Source organism: Tauraco erythrolophus, chromosome 2, assembly GCF_009769465.1.
Source record: "Tauraco erythrolophus isolate bTauEry1 chromosome 2, bTauEry1.pri, whole genome shotgun sequence".
Classification (NCBI taxonomy): domain Eukaryota; kingdom Metazoa; phylum Chordata; class Aves; order Musophagiformes; family Musophagidae; genus Tauraco; species Tauraco erythrolophus.
In genome coordinates, this window is record NC_141466.1 from 85,542,925 (window position 1) to 85,561,364 (window position 18,440).

An 18,440-nucleotide genomic window follows, 5' to 3' on the forward strand; every position below is an offset into this window, starting at 1 on the left:
TCCGTTCTGGCCCGGTCACGGCTCGCCCCGGTGCGGAGAGGTGGGAGGCGGCAGCGCAGGTGAAGGTGGGCTCCTGCACACTGGGGGGGACCCTCGGTGCTGGGGCAGCGTGCAGAGCCCTGGTCAGGGTGAGCCCCGTGCCTGGCGCTGGGTGCTGCTCCCGCAATATTATATTTTTTTTTTAAATTATTATTTTATTTTATATTTTATTCTTATTTTTTTAATTCTATTCTATTCTATTCTATTCTATTCTATTCTATTCTATTCTATTCTATTCTATTCTATTCTATTCTATTCTATTCTATTCTATTCTATTTCCATTTATTTTCATTTAATTTCGTTCCATTCAGTTTATCCCAGCCCCGCTCCGCGGCGCCGAAGCCGCTGGGGGTTGCGCAGCCGCCCCTCCCCCCGCGCCCCCTCCCAGCCCCGGCCTCCCCGCGTGCCGGGCCCGCGCGCGCCGTGACGCCAGCACGGCGGTGGGCGTCGGGGAGGGGGCGGCGGCGGCGGCGCGCCGCGATTGGCGCGGGGCGGACGGGGGCGGGGCCGGGCGCCGCTGTTTGGATTTAAACGTTGCAGCGGGAGGGGGCGGGCTCGGCCGGCGGCGCATCCCGGCGGCGGCGCATCCTGGCTCCCGGCCCGTCCCGTTTCATCCCATCGTATCCCCGTCATGGTGGTGCCGGCGCGGCGCGTGAAGACGGAGTACATGAAGCGCTTCAAGGAGCCCAAGTGGGAGTCGTGCGGCGCCTGCTACCTGGAGCTGCTGCGCTACCGCCTCAGCCGCCGCCTCCTGGAGCAGGCGCACCGGCCCTGGCTGTGGGACGGCTGGGAGCAGGACAGCGGCGGCAGCGGCGGCGGCAGCAGCACCGCCGGGTCACCCTCGCCGCCGGGCGCCGGCAGCCCCGCGGTCGCGCAGGAGGAGGAAGCGGCGGCGCCGCCTCCAGCGCCGAGCGAGGCGGGACGGGCGAGCCCCGGTAGGCAGCGGGGGTGATGGCGGCGGTGGGGGGGTGGGGCGAGGGCCTGGGGCGGCGAGCCGCGGCGCTGCGGTCCGAGCTCCGGCGGGGCCGGGCGGGCTCTGACCCTTCCTCCGCGGGGAACGTCAAAGATGGCTCCTTTCGGGCGGGCCGCCGTCCCCCGTCGGCGCCCGGTTCCCTGCGGGGTGACTATGCGGGGGGCGCCCGGCCACCGCCTGGCTCGTCCGGCCGGCCCTCGGGGCGGGGGTGTCCGCGGGGGCCTGGCCCGGGCAGTACCCGACGGTGAGCGATGGAGGGCCGGTGCCGAGGAGAGCAGGAGTCTGGTTTCGTGTCAGGCAGGCGAGGAGAGGCGGTGGGCTTCCCGCTTGGAACCCTCCAAACGGGGTGTGCGGGAAAGCCGGGCCAGCGAGGGCTCGGGGGTGAAACCTCCCATCAGCTGGGGCTCTGGGGCTCCCGTGGCACGGTGGCTTTCCGAAGTGCTCGCTTTTCCTGGCTGCAGGCAATAAAGCGCTGTCAGTCGGACCCTCGCTAGGCCTGCGGAGAAGCCGTAGCTGCGACATCGCAGGCGTCTCTTCAAAGAACCGAGCGGTGGTAACTCTCATCCTGAGTCACAGCCACTTATGTAAACTGTTGCCATGGGAGCGGAGCATCTCTGCAGTTACATAAGCAGGTTCTCTGGCAAAAGCAGTGGCAAGTGGCAAGCTGGACTGTGTGCCAGTGACCGGCACTCATTGTGGTTGCTCTCCTGGATCTGCACATGTAATCTGTCTCAGCTGAATGCTTGGTTCTTAATGCTGCCTGAGGTTTGGTCTTGGGTTTGCAGCTGAGTGCAGACAACTCCGTAGGCTTAAGCAGGTGCAGAGCTAGTAGTGTTTTGCTCTATTCTAGTGTATCTTGCCTTTTGATGTCTCAAGAATTAACTATGTGGAGTGAGTAGACAGGTAGCAACACAGCTTCTAAAGTTAGTATTTTTTATCCCATAGGGTATTGTGATTCACCTATGATGAAAGAAAACTTTATCTGGCAGCCACTGATTGGTGTTTTGGAATGTATTTTGAATCAGCTGTGTATCTATTGCACTGTAGCAGGGAAAAATCCTTGAGAATGGTTCGGTTAAGCCTTGTGCTGCCTGGGGGATGTTCTGGGGTTAGATGTGCTTGTTTGAAGTGGGGGGACTAATCTGTTTCAATGTCCCTTGAGGCCTGAGCTTACCAGAATGATCTGTATTTTGATATTCAAGACTAAACTGCATTCATTGTCCTTAAGAATACCATGTTATAAAAAAGCTTTAGCTCTGCTGTCATTTGTTCAAGAGGCCTGGTATTTTAGAGCATGCTAGTGATGAGGGGGTTTTGCAGTGAGCTGTAGTCTCCACATCTGGGTGGGCCTGCATGGTACCCAGCCCCCATATTGCTTGGGGATGGGGGTGCACACAGCTGCTGGCTGCCAGGGTAAAGCACTTCACCTCTCCAAAGCCATGCAGTGATGGAAGCACCCCAGTTAGCCAGTATGTAACAAAGTACATACTGGTCTAATCTTGTTTTCCTCAAGGAGGACTTTGCAGTGCCTTGAGGAAGTTAGACTGGGGAGTATTTGTGGAAGTACATGGCATCTCACTGAGAAGAACTGAGGAATCACAAAAGAGCAGGTTTGATGTTGTTGATATTTGTGGGAAAAGAGGTGTCCAGATGGGCGGTTTTGAGGCCTGGCTTCTAGCGAGAGGAGGGTGGAAGCTGTTGAAGTTGCTCTCAGAACTTGGCATTCTTACCTTTTCTAGATGCAGTTTGAACATGTGCTAATCTTGGGCAGTTGTGGTAGGGACCAGAATTTTGTTTTTCTGCTCACTGAGCCAACAGATAAAGCAAGTAGCCTGCTATGATCTAGATGGGACTGGCAGTTGCCAAGGCTAGAGGCTGCTGGCCAGGGCACTCTGCTGAGACCTTGGCCTGCTCCCTGCTGCTCTCCCTGACTCCTTTCTGAGAGGAGATCTGGCTGGAGTTACTTGGTGACCTGATTCTGGTTGGATCAGTTTTGGCAGTGGATAAAAGCTTGATAGTTGGGGATGTGCTGCTCATGCAGGCACTTTCTGTGGTCAGTGGATGGTGTGTGTGACTATCAGTGTACGCATAGTTGTGTCCTCATTACTGTATTGCTGGCAAAGACACTGTGGAGCAACAGCGGTCTGCGAAGCTGTAGGGTTTTTGGCAATTGTGCCTATAGCTGATGCAACTTTGCCATGACTGCTGTAAGGGAGTGAGTACCTAATGTTCTTAAGTCCTTGCTATTTTACGCTTACAGTGGGAGAAAAATCTGTACCTAACCTTCATTTCTTTACCAAGTGGCTTGGGATATACATTTTTTTGAAGTCCTTCAAGTATTGAAGAGCTTTAAGTCCTTGGCAAAAGGACTAAAACCAACTCTGCTTAGGCAGCTGGATTTAGTGGAAACTTGTGGTATATTAGTGTACACGCTAATATATAAGCAAGTGACTCATTTAGTATTAGACAATTTTAAGAGAGTGTTTTTCTTTTGCTCAGTGGCTGGCTAATTAGAGCATGTGAAGAGATAACAGAAACTACCACTCTGTGAATCTTCCATTATTCAACTGCTTTTTTTTTTTTCCTGGGAGAACTTAATTATACTGAAGTGCTGTGGGGGTAGCTGAGTGTGCCGATGTTGATGACATCTTTTGTCTTCTGAATCTGCCATCCACCCACATGCTGCAGCATCCTGGTTGTTACCTGGCTACTGCTGCTTCCCTCTGTTCTGTGGGGAACCTGATTTCTGGCTGAGTGGTACCGGCAGTGCTTTTGGCCAAGAATGTTTGGCCAGTGCTAATGATGCCTTGTATCTGAGGTAAAGCCAGTTTGTAATGGTGTGTGTGACCATGGTTTCTTCTTTTCCTCATTAAGAGGAGCCTCTGTGTCTTTGCAAAGCAGTTTGTAAATGCTTCTGGTACGTGTAGAGAAAGCTGATGTATGCAGCTTGACTTTAAGGCTTAGTGGTCTTGGTCTGAAGTACTACCAACATGAACACCGGAGATGTCCTACATGCTAAATGTGTTTTGTCATGGTATCTCATGCTTCAGCTATAGCTGACTGATACTAAGATGTGCTTGGTGGCAACTTCGGGTCAATTCCTTCTGGCCTTCCACTTGTGGAAACTGTTTGTGGGACAGTTCTGTAGAATGTGCCCAGGCACAGATGTGCTTTAAACACAATCCAATAAAATCTTGACCTAAATCAACTGGTCTAGTTGACACATCCTCAAAACTGTCAACAGAACTCAGTGGGCTGGTGAGTGAAAACCAGGAGCTCTTGGCAGCAGCGCTGCTGTCAGACCTGTGGCTTGTGACATGATACTGCTGCCCACACATGCAGGATGAAGGCATCTTTCAATCCTTATTGCCATTTTGCCTTCAGCATTTTTGTGCAGAGGTCTTAAGTGACAGCGGTGACAAGCTGGTATCAAAGCAGCTGCCACACAGTAGTTGAAAAGTGACTGATCTGGATTAGTACAACTCAGTAGAAGATCCTATTTCAAACTTGTTCCCTGATCTTGTCTGCTATGATGTTGCAGGTGGTTTTGCTGTCCCAAGAACACAGGAAGGAGTAGCTTGTGGTGGGGGAAGAAGGCAACAGTGTCAGTTTAGGGATTTATAGTACTGTGATTCAAAGTTACTCCATTTTTTTTGGCTGGAAACAAGCTTTGCTGTCCAGCTGAGCCAGTCATAGAATCATAGAATTTCTAGGTTGGAAAAGACTTTAGAGATCATCCAGTCCAACCGTCCCTAATCCACCATTAAACCATGTCCCGAAGCAGTTCATCCACCCTTTTCTTAAACACATTCAGGGATGAGGACTCAACCACCTCCCTGAGCAGCCTATTCCAGTGGCTGACAACCCTTTCAGAGAAGAAATACTTTCTAACATCCAACCTGTACCTCCCCTGACTAAGCTTATACCCATTTCCTCTTGTCCTATTACCCATCACTAATGTAAAGAGCCCTTCCCCCACCTCCCCACCATCCCTTCTCAAGTACTTGACTTGACTTCTCAAGTCATTACCTTCTGAACTCTGCTGCAGATGAAGACTGTGTGAATTTAATCAACTCTGAACTGCTGTGTTGCTGTTAGCTCCAATACTGCCTCGTATATACAAGATCTGTCTTGAGGCATGATGTTGCAATGTTTTGGCTGTTGTAACTACTTTCTACCCAGCTGTAGTCAGTTCATATCCACAACTGAGTATATGCCCCCTTGAAGAGGCCTTGGAGACCTGCCCTGTTTGGAGAGGTGTTTGTACTGAAGCAGGGAATGGAGTCCTGCCCATGGCAGTTTAAGCACAAAGTGCTGCTCCTGAACCTGAGCTAACACTGTAAGGAGCAAATGTCTCTATATAGAGATAATACCGTTAACCCCTAGGACCTGTGGGTCGGATCAGAAGGTTGTTGATGCTTCTAGTAAGTCAGCAGAGCCTTTGAAATGGGAGTCCTGTCTTCTCCGTAGAGCATGCAGTACTGTGGGAGGGAGAGAAGCTCCATTTGAGCTTTTGCTGCTTGAGCCCTGGAGGGAGCTGCTGTACAAGCTGGGCACTGCACCCAGGGGTAAGTGACCTCTTCTGAGCAGGAGCTTTCAACAGCCATATTGGGTGGGCCTGGCAGCCTTGTTCTGCTTGCTAAGCACTTAATCTCCTCCTGTCCAGTGTGCTCTGCTTAGCATCCATGATGCAGTTTTAAATGTTCCTAGCTTTTTCTCTTTCCTCTCTAATCCCTGTAATGCTGCAGCCAGTCAGTTCTGAATTTCCTGTGTCTGCTGGAGCTGGCACACTGCATGGAAAGGAGATGAGTAGGTGTTGCTGGTGGTTGGGCTCCCTGAGCAGCTGAGTCTAACTCCTTCCCTGCTATCAACTGCTGCTTTTCTCCCTTCCTGTGAAAAGGGATGCCTAACAAAATGCTTGGATATAAGCTATAGTTTTTAATAGAAGATTTAAATAACTGTTGAGGATATCTGCATTGTGCCTTCACCAACTGAGTTCTGTATAAATGCACTGTAGGGTTGAATTAATTGAAATACGTGCTTTGATAGCAGGTGCCCATAAGGTGCTATGGTATGCTCTGGCATAACAGCATTTGCTGTAAGGCTGTGCGCAGGGCTCTGCGTGCCACTTACCTATATGCTTTTACTGCTATTTCAGGACAAGCTGGCTCAATCACTTCTGCACTAGCTGGGACTATATCCTGGTGAGCAGCATCCCCAGGCATGGCTGTTGCCTTGAAGTAGTATCTTAAAGCTGGAGTATCCATGCGATTGCAGAGTCCCCACTTTCCTGTGTTTTTAAGTCTCTAAATGCCACTTCTGCTGCTCATGAGCTCTTGTGTTGCTCCGTTCTCCTCTGTAGAGAAGGAAGATGCCATTTTCCCTTGAATGGAGGATGGAACAGCTTCCCAAAATAAAAGCACTCCTGTTTCAGCAGTATGTCCCCCCTCAGTGTTTTATTTTCTCAGAACAGTGCTTCCTTCTGATAATGGCCTCTTACACAGAAGGAGACGTAGCCGGTCCCTTCTTAGGAGTGGGCTATGTAGAGAGATGTGTAGAAAATATTTTGTAAGGGGATAGCTCTGTGCTGCCTGTTGGCAGTGGTGACGAATGAGCTGCCTTGTTAGGGGTGATGTTGTGTGTCCCAGAGCCCAGGACACTTTGTGAAAGCAGATTTTTTACCACATTGAGGTCCCTGCTGCTTGCTTTTTATTCAGCCTTGACTATAATGACTGAAACTTTGTGCACCCAGTATTTAGATACATGAAATTTGTCTCACCATTTTTTGTTCTCACACTGTTGCTCCTTTGGCATTGACTCCTCTTCTTGGTTGTTTTGTGGAGGCGCTCAACTGAATTCTTAACAAATACAGCTCCCAAGTACTTGAATGCTGCTGGCTAATCTTAACCACATACTCAGCTGTACTGCAGTATCATCTGTAGCTGAATGCTGCACCTGCACACCTTGGAAGATTGTGTATAGGCCAGCCTGAACAGGACCCAGCATCAGGGCCTCTGCTGGTTGGCAGCAAGTAGAAAATATGCTGGCAAGACTGACAGCAAGGGAGCACGAGGTTCACCTTGTGGGAGTGGTGGGGCGTGTGGCAAGTCTTCATGTCTTTACAAGACCAAAGTGAGTGCAAGAGTAAATGGATGCTTAACCAGTGTGCCAGGCAGGTAACTGCTGATGGATGCATGCAGAAATGGAATTAAATCAGTGTCAGACTGGGCATGTACTCGATTAGCTAAATCACAGCAATTAGCAAGAATGATTGCTATTGTGTCACATGATTGGCAAGCCCTTCTGCTTTTAATGAAGATGCTTGGGTAAAATTTCTTCTATTTGTTTGTGGTCAGCCTCTCTCTATGTAAGCAAGCCTTAAACTAGATGAGCTCCTTCCATGCCAGTGGAGGAATTCCCTCCATACATAGCTGGTATGTATGCTGGTGGTGGCTGAAAGTGCTGAGACTTGGAACAGAGGTGGCTTGCAGCTTGTCCCTACCACAACCAGAAGTAGATGTTGTGGCAGAAAACTTGCAAGTTCAACATGTTTATATCAGCAGAGTTTGAATGTATCATGGTGTCTGTCTAGTAAAAGGCAGCATCTAATGCTCAAAGGCAGACACTTGAAGGGAATCACTTACTAGTGGACTGCTATGCTGTTAGGTTAATAAAAGGCTTTAGTTGCCTTTTACATAAAAGGTATGGTTGGCCTAAAAGTCACAGACTTCAGATCACAATGTCTGCTCGTTGTCTGCAATGCTTAGGGGTGGTGTTCAGTGTCTAGCATACACCTCCAATTTGTCCACACTACTGTTGAAGATTTGCAGGATGGAGAACGAAAACAGGGTTCTGTGTACTTACTTTTTTCTAAAGTTATATATCACTAAAGTACTGTAAGCCGTATATTTGGTTCGTATTAACAGAATATTTCAAGACATCTTGTCGCCAGTTTGTAACACCTTACAGATCTCAAAGGTGGGAAAAATCTTTGGCAATTCTCTTCCAGTCAGTAATCATAGAATGGTTAGAGTTGGAAGGGACCTCAAAGATCATCTAGTTCCAACCCCCCTGCCATGGGTAGAGCAACCCTCCACTACACCAGGTTGCCCAAAGCCTCATCCAACCTGGCCTTGAACACTTCCAGGGATGCAGCAGCCACAGCTTCTCTGGACAACCTGTTCCAGTGCCTCACCACCCTCTGAGTGAAAAATTTCTTCCTTAGATCTGATCTAAATCTCTCCTCTTTCAGTTTAAATCCATTGCCCCTTGTCCTATCACTACATGCCCTTGTAAAAAGCCCCTCCCCAGCTTTCCTGTAGGCCCCCTTTAGGTACTGGAAGACTGCTATAAGATCACCCCGGAGCCTTCTCTTCTCCAGGTTGAACAGCCCCAACTCTCTCAGCCCGTCTTTGTAGCAGAGGTGTTCCAGCCCTTGGATCATCTTCATGGCCCTCCTCTGGACCCGCTCCAGAAGCTCCATGTCCTTCTTGTGCTGGGGACTCCAGAGCTGAACGCAGTATTCCAGGTGGGGTCTCACAAGAGTGGAGTAGAGGGGCAGAATCACCTCCCTCAACCTGCTGGCCATGTTCCTTTTGATGCAGCCCAGGATACGGTTGGCTTTCTGGGCTGCCAGCGCACATTGCTGGCTCGTGTTGAGCTTCTCATCCACCAGCACTGCCAAGTCCATTTCCTCAGGGCTGCTCTCAATCCATTCTCTGCTGTAATGGCTATCCATGGGCACTCAATTGACTATATTTAATGAAGTTATAAACCAGACTTGTCCAAAACAACTTAAAACCTTGTTTTAAAACTGTAAGGCACTATTTTCTTACTAGCCTTTCTCTTAGACTTATGAAGTCCTGCAGTGCTGTACCAGATATTAGCTTCCTTCAACTGAAGTCTAAGACCCAAATTTTTGTCTATAAGAAGTGTTCAGAAAATGTCAAGAACTGCTAGCTGTGAGGTATCACAAAAAAAGGAAAACTAGTTCCTCCATAGCTCTGTGAAGTGAGAATCTTATGGAACATTTGTTTCCCTGTCTTTTTTTATTTAATGTTTCAGACAATGCTGATTCAGCCTTCAGTGTTTGTCTACGTCTGCAAATTAACAATGATATAGACTTTAAATTCTGCCCCACAAGCCCTACTCTACATACCCAGTGGCTGAAGGACAAATGCTGGACCCTTGTTACGGCAGGTTTGAAAAGCATGTGGTGGGGAAATGAGCCTTGGAGGGTATTGCCTGCAGAGTATGGTACTGTAAATGTAAAACATACTTCACAGAACAGGTAGCAAGGGTGATGTCTATCACTTCGTAAGTCTTTGCTTCATACTCCCCTCTCCTCCATAAACAGAAAACCATCACCATATATGGTATGCATAATCAGGGAGCTTGAAAATGAATCACTGCTTTTTTCAGTGGAAGCTCATAACATGAGGGATTTAATATTTCACGTAATCTTATCAGATGATCTCTGGCTGGCTGGCAGCATCTACATGGCATTCAGCACTCCATCTGTTTGCTGTCTGAAAGATGCAAGGATGAAAGAGTGAAGACAGGAGATTGCTGGCAACAGTCTTACTACATGTAAAATACTGCCTGAAGTACGGAGGCTTGAGCAGCAGGCCCTGAACCAAAGCTGACTTCTAGATGAACACCCCTCCACCAACCAAACATTATGTAATATTAGCATCTGATCATTAGTGAAATATGTATGATCATTAGTGAAAGATGTAACTTAGATAAAACATAATCATTAGTGAAGATGAAATGTCATGAGAATATATTTATCCTCCCTTTGTTTGTTTAGAGGTGGGTTGTCAAGGCCATGAAGCTAGATGCCTGGCCTTCTTCGGAGATGAGTGGTCAAAGCCAAATAGTTAAAGAAAAGCCCTTAGTTCTGCCTTGAGCCCTGGCCAGGCTTCAGGTGAGATCTAAGAGCAGAGTGAAACCAGATGTTTCCATGCTGGCAGTTATGTAAGTTTGTTCAACAATATAAAAAGCTGGACTCTCTTGCAGTGACTTTGGAGACCTCACCTACAGGTGGTTGCACTGTGTAGGACCTCCCAGTTGCTGGGAACTGGCTCTCCAAATCCTCACTGCAACTGGGGCTCCCCAGTGACTGCGGATCTGGATGATGGTAAAGTATTGAGGCAATTGGTGATGTATATGGATTGAGAGCAGCCCTGAGGAAAAGGACTTGGGAGTGCTGGTGGATGAGAAGCTCAACATGAGCCAGCAATGTGCGCTGGCAGCCCAGAAAGCCAACCATATCCTGGGCTGCATCAAAAGAAGCGTGGCCAGCAGGTCGAGGGAGGTGATTCTGCTCTTGTGAGACCCCACCTGGAATACTGTGTTCAGCTCTGGAGTCCCCAACACAAGAAGGACATGGAGCTGCTGGAGTGGGTCCAGAGGAGGGCCATGAAGATGATCTGAGGGCTGCAGCACCTCTGCTGTGAAGACAGGCTGAGAGAGTTGGGGCTGTTCAGCCTGGAGAAGAGAAGGCTCTGGGCTGATCTTATAGCAGTCTTCCAGTACCTAAAGGGGGCCTACAGGAAAGCTGGGGAGGGACTTTTCATAAGGGTATATAGTGATAAGACAAGGGGCAATGGATTTAAACTGAGAAGGTAGATTTAGATTGGATCTAAGGAAGAAATTTTTCACTCAGAGGGTGGTGAGGCACTGGAACAGGTTGTCCAGAGAAGTCGTAGATGCCCCATCCCTGGAAGTGTTCAAGGTCAGGTTGGATGAGGTGTTGAGAAACCTGGTGTAGTGGAGGGTTGCCCTTCCCATGGCAGGAGGGTTGGAACTAGATGATCTTTGAGGTCCCTTTCAACCCAAACCATTCTATGATTCTATATCTCTTAATCACTATAGTTAACATTATGTAGTAATGATTAGGTGCGTTATGTATTTTGTTCCTTTCATTCTTGCTGTGTTGTTTTACTCATTATTCTATTGCCTTAAACATAAGTAAAAATAAGCTCATTCCTTTAACTTGGTGTCCATGTTCTTTGTGCTGATTCTGCCCATTGGCAAAACACTGCCTGGAGCTATTTGGTATCCGTAGCCTCCCTGCTGAAAGGCATGTTGAAGTACGTGAAAGCTGATGTACAGAGGGATGGGCTTGGATATACTGTAGTCTTGAAGAATGAAGGCACTTAAGGTATCCATCTGTTGCTAAGGAAGTAATGACTTCTTCAATTTCTGAAAAAAAAAAAGCACAGCTTCAGTGATGTATTGAGATGCTGTCCAAATCGGACATTAATAATGTCATTGGGAGCTTAAAGCATAACTTTATTTTTTTTCTTTAGAGAAAGAAAGAGAAGATCAGGAAAAGCAGCAGAAGGAAGAGCAAGAAAAAACTGTAGAACAGACTTCTGTAAAGGAAGCAGACAAAACCAGCCGTACAGGACGACGTCCGAGTCGAAGTGCCTTGTCCAGTCGTAATGATCGAAGATCAGCCAAAAGTCCTCAAAAGACAGATGCACCGAAGGAGAATAAACATCCATTTGCTCTGTATGGGTGGGGGGAGAGACAGACAGATACTGGAAGCCAGAAAACCCACAATGTCTGTGCTTCTGCTTCAGTGAATGAAGTAAGTAAAAGCTGCTGTTTTGTTAAACATGCAGTGACATATGTCTAATGTATAGGTAAAACTTCTCAGGGATGCCTTTATTTGAGTGCATGGGGATTCTAGCAATAAACTCTAAAAAAATTAAATAAAATTCTAGCAATAAACCTGAAGAGGTTAGACATATCCAATTCAAATAGCTCTTAACTGTTGATTGGTTTTGAAACTTCCCATGTTTGACTAATACTTGCAAGTTCCGATTAAAACTTGGCTATCTTGTTTCCGGCTGTTACAGCACTACCAGCAAAACTGGCTGTTATAAATGTGTTTCTGCATTCTGAACTTCATGAAAACAAGAGAAAAGCAGCAGGCACTTAGCACCAGGCATCCCACAGCAGGCAGGTATATAAACACTGCAGTAGTGCTTGTGCTGTGAAAGAGTGACTTTTCCTGAGGTGCTTCCTAGGAGTAGGAGCCTCCCTGAGAAGGTATGAGTGCTTTGCTGCCAAAACGTGTCTAGCAGCCCGTTTCAGTGGGTTGCCAGCAGGGAACTTTTTGCTGACAGCAGAATGGTCTGTTGGATGGCTGGTGGATTGCAGGGTTGGTGTAAATATTAGCAAAATAGCACAAATAAAATTCATATGGTCATGGACAGTACCAGATTTCTGCTGTAGTGGGGTCTGTTTCCTGGATTAGCAAGAAACACTATGGTTGGAATGTTAGAGCAGATCCATTTCTTTCTTTTCTATAACTCTCCTAGATTGGGAAACCATAATTGCTAATGTGTCCTTGCCAGGGTCTTGTCTTTATCTTACTACTAATGCAGAGTCTGAATCTATGACCAAGATATCTGAGAATTAAGGTGGGTGGTGTTCTTTATAGGTAAGGTACAGCTGACTTCTGATGGGCTGTTTTGGAAGGGGTTTGAAGCATAGTCTCCTTGGACAGCTCAACCAAGCTTTGAGGGAAATGAGGAATTTGGGCCTTGCAGCTCTTGAAAGAAGCTGCCCTTCCTGATAATGGATACTGTTACCAGATCAATAAGCTTTGGTCAGTGGTGGAAGTAGTTGACTGGTGCTTTATGTTGAAGCCTAATAGAGGCTGATGCCTGACTTGAGCAGAGATATTTATGCTTTCTAAGACTTTTAACATTATTTATGCTAGAAACAGTTATGGAACCCCTAAGATCAAGTCTTGATTTTGGAGTGAATGGGCAGGACACTTCTGAGACACTTGTAAGCCACTTATTTAGTGCTTTGTCACTACAGATGTTTCTTTAAGTGAGAACTGACTGCTTGCTGCCTGGCTAGGTCACTTTTTCTTGAATGTTTGAAAGGTGTTTTTTTCCCCTAATTGAGATGGGAGATAGCGTTTTAAATTTGGAGATAGAAGCAAGCAAACATAGAAGCTGGTTCTTAAGATTAAATTTGGGGAAAAGATGATAATTTTTAATATAAAAATGTATGTAGGTATGCCTGCAGCATGTTCTCAAAATTAAGTTCATCAGTCTCGAATAAGGAGTCTAGGGATTGGTCTTACTACTATGGCTTAGGTTTTAAGGGGTGCTTGAGCATATTGAGGGATGTTTAAGAATCTAAAATGGTAGAAATAGGAGAATCAAGGTTTTTAGAATGTCAGAGTAAGATTGAGAAACTTTCAAGATGTTTGGAATTGTTTAATAATGTGAAGTGGGAAAGATAAGGCAGAAGAAAATTTCACACAGTTTTAATCAGGTTTCTGTGCTTCTATTGTGTTAGTAGTACAAATTACAGAAGAAAATATAATCTTGCTAGCAAACTTTGTTTCTTCAGGATGGGGATTGGGACAAATACAAAGTGATCCTCAGCTTTCCTGGGGGGGTTTCTCAGCTGTTTTCCTGCTGTAATACTAACTCTGGTCTTTTAGATTCACGAGTCTGCTCTACGAGCAAAGAACAGGAGACAAGTGGAGAAAAGGAAGCTGTCTCAGAGGCGAGTACGATCAGCAGAAGCAGAGAAAGCTTGGCGAATAAAGCCCTCCCCACCGGACAACCCTTGGATGACAGAGTACATGAGATGCTACTCAGCAAGAGCTCGGTGAACTTGGATTCCCTTAGGCATCTTCAAACGAAGTTACGCATATCAGGACACTAGTGCAAGGAACCAAACTACTTATGCAAGGTTTTTATAGAGAGTTTCCAGCTGTTAAAATATTTGTTAAAATATTTTTATCTTGGCTACCTACCTCACAGTGGGGTGTATTGTCGGAGCCATAACATTTGAAGAGGCTTTTAGATATAGCTACCCAAACTTTTAAACAATTCCCCTTTTGGGAATCTTTCTAAAGCTTCAGTTGACTTGTTTTGGGGGTGGGAGGGAGGAATGCTAGCACACAGGGAGTCAAAGCAAACACTTTTTTGATCTTGGTTACAAGTAATCAGTTGTCCCTTATTTTAAAAGTTGAAGTCATGGGGAGGTGGTGTTGGGGAGAGTCTTTAAAGGTGTGATGGAGGTGCCTTTGCATTTATAGTGCTATATGACTTAATACTTCTACCAAAATAAGTATATTAAGACAGGCAACAGGAAAGCCAGTGGGTCTGGTAAACAGCACTAATAAATGTAGATGCTTTGGGCAGGGAAATACCAAGTATTGTCTATGTATAGAAACTTTCAAAAAACCTTGTTTGGTTAGTGAATCTGCTGATGCTAACTTTTATTGCTGTTTCTAATGTCATTAAACTACTAACTTTCAGGGCAAGAAACAGCTACAGGATTGTTTTGCTGTGTTGCTGTGTCTGTTGTACCAAATAACTGATTGTAGACAATCATTACCTGATAGCTGCGACTTAATAAGCAGCTGCTAGTTCTACCAGTATCAAGTCGTACCACTGTATTAAGCTTGTGGTCACACTTACTCTATGCTTAATCATGTAAATGCCAGGTTTTTGAAGGAGAGGGCTGGCTCCTGTCTGATAAAGTCTATTTTTAACACTTAAGAATATCCATTATGCCCAGTGGGGGTCAGAGTGCAATATGCATTCTGTTTGGTGGTATTGTACAAGTGTACTGTTAAAGGCTTTAAATTTGGAAATCATGTTGATAAAACTTGTAGATGAAGTCCTGAGAAGCTTTCTGCCTCTCAAAATTGGTGCAGGACTCCTTACTACAGGGTGGTGAGGGCTAGGCGAAGGAGAGGTGTACCCTTTAGTAAACAATATATAATGGAATTTGAATACTCTCACTTTGTAGGTCCTACTTCTGCATAGTAAGACAGTCATTGTTTGTGAGATCCTCAGTGATTTGTTTTTTCCCTCAAGCTGCTGTAAATTTTTTCAATTTGATAACTAATCTTTAGGCAGATTTTTGCTGTAATTGTGAGCTTCAAAGTTTTGTTCAGATGTGTTGTGTGTTAGTTACATACATTGGTTATCTCAGTGTAATTGTTTTGAAGCTTGTTTTTACAGACTGGACACCTTCTCACAGGAAGCACACTTGCACTTCTGCAGCAGAAACCTGCACTAGTCTTAGCTTCATTCCACAGTCTCAGTGAGTAAGCAGGACTCTAGAATTACTACTGCAACAGAGTTAAATGCTTAGTGAAAAGTTTGGTTGTGTGTTAATGAAAGCAATCATGCAAAGGGACCAAGCACTGCTGCCTCCTAGTGTTAAATTACATTACATCAGTGAAAGTTTTGTTAATCTAAATTTTAATCTTGCTAAAATGTCTTAAATCCATGAAATTTATAATCTGATTTTTACCTGCCTTTTAAGCATAAAGCTGTAACAATAAAGACAACTCTTGTTCAGGCTACCTACTAGAGATCTGACAGCTTTTAAGTCTAGGAATGCAAAGTATGATGAAGTATGTTTTACACATAGCAAAGTTTACTGTGTTCAAGTTTAAGTAAACCACAGGCTAGAGCCTCCTAAAACTTTACAACAGGGCCCAAAACTGAGGCAAACTATTCCAGAGGATGCCTTTATTCCATACGAGACTCCTTTGATTTCCTTTTATGCTGTGTTTTCCTCTTTAAATAGCTGCTGTAAATATGCTTAAGTTGCTTCTGATGCTGTTTGAATTTAGAAATCCACTCTGGCTTTGAACAGCAGTATCAAAGCACTAACTTGGTAGTGTTTAACAGCCTTATTCAATAAAAACTCTGCCTGTTCCTGTTGCCCAGAACACCACAGACACATCTGGCTTTGTAGGTTTTATGAGACTGCAGGAGATGAAACATACCCTCAGTGCATTTTGTCACATTAAACAGTTTTCTTGATTGCATAGGGCAGGACTCATCTTGCCGTGCTTTCAGAGACAGCTTCTACAGTTCTCTCTTCCCACTGAGAATGGAGAAGCCAAGATGATTATGTGCCCGCCTTAAGTATCTATTTCGGATAAGATGAATCTCCTATTAGATGTCGGTCTTTCCAATAATTATAGAAGGCTTAAATGTGTTCTGCCTTGGATACTAGGTACCAAATTTAAAACATCTCAAACAGGCTTGTTCAGGTGTTCCACAGAGCATGAGAATCTTCAACAGCATCAAGGCTGCTGTGTACTGAGGAAACAATCGAGTTCTTATCCTTGTCTGGTCAAGAGCTTCTCCCCACCAAAACAATTTGGTGGAAGACAGTAGGGACACTAATGAGGTCATGTGAGTGTCTTGTCATCCTTTTTCAAATGGTCTGTAGCTAAAAATAATCCTGGGTGCTATGTTGGTACTATCTTGGTTTAAATAATATAATGCCTGAAGTGGTGTAAATTATTCTGTAAATCAGGTAGCCTTCCTGCATTTGGGCATTATTTGACTAAAAAAAAGGCTAGTAGGTTTGCTTAGACTATGTGAAATAGTATAGTTCTGATCACTGCGAGTTATATATGCCAAATATTTGGCATGTGCCAGGTTGAAGTCTGGAAAACCATTATTTTGGTGTTTTGATGTTAATGAATGAAAAGCCAATTGACTTGGAAAGCAGAACTTTTCAAGTGTAAAAGCTTTAACTATATTCTATAGATTCTTACAGGAGGTGGCTGTTTTGCATCCAATTGAACTCACTAAAAAATGGAAAACCTAGTGACTGTCACTCTTAATTAAGGAAGTTCTAAACTTTGTCTTGCATGGACTCTTGAATTCAGCCAAGTGATGAACACTTCTCACTCCTGTTTTAGAAGTAAAACTCTGTAAGAACACAGTAAATACTCAGTTGTCCAAGATCTTCATTCAAATAACTATATATTCCTTTTTGTTTCTGAAAGTACTTCGCTAAATGAAACAAGACTTCTACAATGTGTAATGCTGCAATTTAGCTGTAGTGTTGTGAAGACTAGTGTTTACAATGTAAAATGTTACAATGAAAACTGCATAAGAATGTGTCTGTAAAATACAGTAGCATGCCTGTTCAGTCACTGCTGTCACATCTTTGCAGCTGTGAAGTACAGATGTTTTCACTAGAAGCTGAGATAGTCCAGGTGACTGCTAAACTTAGAACCAAACTTAACAAAACTGAGGGGATGGACCTGAATTTTTGGTAAGAATTTTATCCAGGTAGCAAATGCACATTTTAATCACATTTTTAACATGTAGGGAAGTGTATTTGTTCTCTATTTTATGGTATAATGCAGTGCCACTGAACTATAAAGGCCTCTCTGTTTGTTTTTTTACTGCGATGGGGACCAAAAGCTAGCAATCTGAGGGCCTTATGTGTGGGACCCTGGATGTTCCAGTTTACTTTTCAGCTCAGTTAGTGCACTCAGCAGCAAAGCCATATACAGAGCCTGATTCAACACCTTGAGAGTAGCCCCTGGAAAATTAGGGGTGCAAGTGAATGGGAAGCTGCCTCAGCTATTGTTAGCACTGAATTCACTTTACAAACTATAAGGGAAATACCATCTAAGCTTGAAGCAATATGTGTTTTTTAAAGTTTTTAAACAGTATTTGGTTTTAATGCTTCTGTATTGTCTATATTTAAGAGTGTAGTGTCAACTTGTATATGTGAATAAAATGAGTGACACAAAGTGCCTTGACTGCTTGTGCTGTGGCTTCTGGGGTCTCAGGTTTTCTGTTTCTGGGTGTTTTAGTCTCTGCATGCTGCAAGCTGTGGCTTCTGCTTGTCCCATACATGTGACAGGCTCCTGCAGTGACTGGTGTTGGGTAAAGGGTCAGATTGCAGTTACAAGTCTGGCTGGGAGCTGAGCTTGTCTATGTTCCTCCTGTAACTCTCTCTCTCAATCTGACTGGCTCTTTCTACCACTAAAAGGGAAAAAATAGAGCCTAAAATATAATAGCTGGCTGAAGTGCTATGTGTGCTGAAGCCTTTGGGAATCTTAATTTAGAACTTTGGAAAAAGAGGGTAACATGGGGGTGAGGGAAAACAGGAGGCTTTATGACTAAGAACAAGTATAATCTTGCAAATAAGAAAAATTAACCTATTAAAGGATGGCTACACTGAAGTTCTGTATGCTGCTGGTTCTACAGTAAAGGAGGGAAACAATGCCACCTGGTATTCTTTTAAGGACTTGTGGGAGCTGTGTACTTTTGACCTTTAAGACACCTACTTGAATACAAAGAATGGATGAGAGATGGGTCAGCTGTGAGTTGCTCAATAGCCTGGAGAAGTTACATGCTTAATGTGTTAAAAAAGCTAACCTTCTGAAGCCACACTCCCCAAGAGCTCTAGACAGATTCATCTCCAGTACTTAAAGGGGGCCTGCAGGAAAGCTGGAGAGGGACTTCTTACAAGGGTGTGTAGTGATAGGACAAGGGGCAATGGATTTAAACTGAAAGAGGGGAGATTTAGATTGGATGTAAGGAAGAAATTTTTCACTGTGAGGGTGGTGAGGCAGTGGAACAGGTTGCCCAGAGAAGTTGTAGGT

At 45.0% G+C, this 18,440-nt stretch overlaps 1 protein-coding gene across 1 annotated transcript; it reads left to right on the forward strand.

Annotated features, from left to right (window-relative positions):
- The first annotated feature begins 670 nt into the window (after positions 1–670).
- CCSAP (centriole, cilia and spindle associated protein) lies at positions 671–13,667 on the forward strand. Its single transcript, XM_086627360.1, has 3 exons — positions 671–974; positions 11,329–11,612; positions 13,494–13,667. The coding sequence occupies exons 1-3, from the start codon at positions 671–673 to the stop codon at positions 13,665–13,667; spliced, it is 762 nt and encodes a 253-aa protein (XP_086483486.1).
- Positions 13,668–18,440: the final 4,773 nt, after the last annotated feature.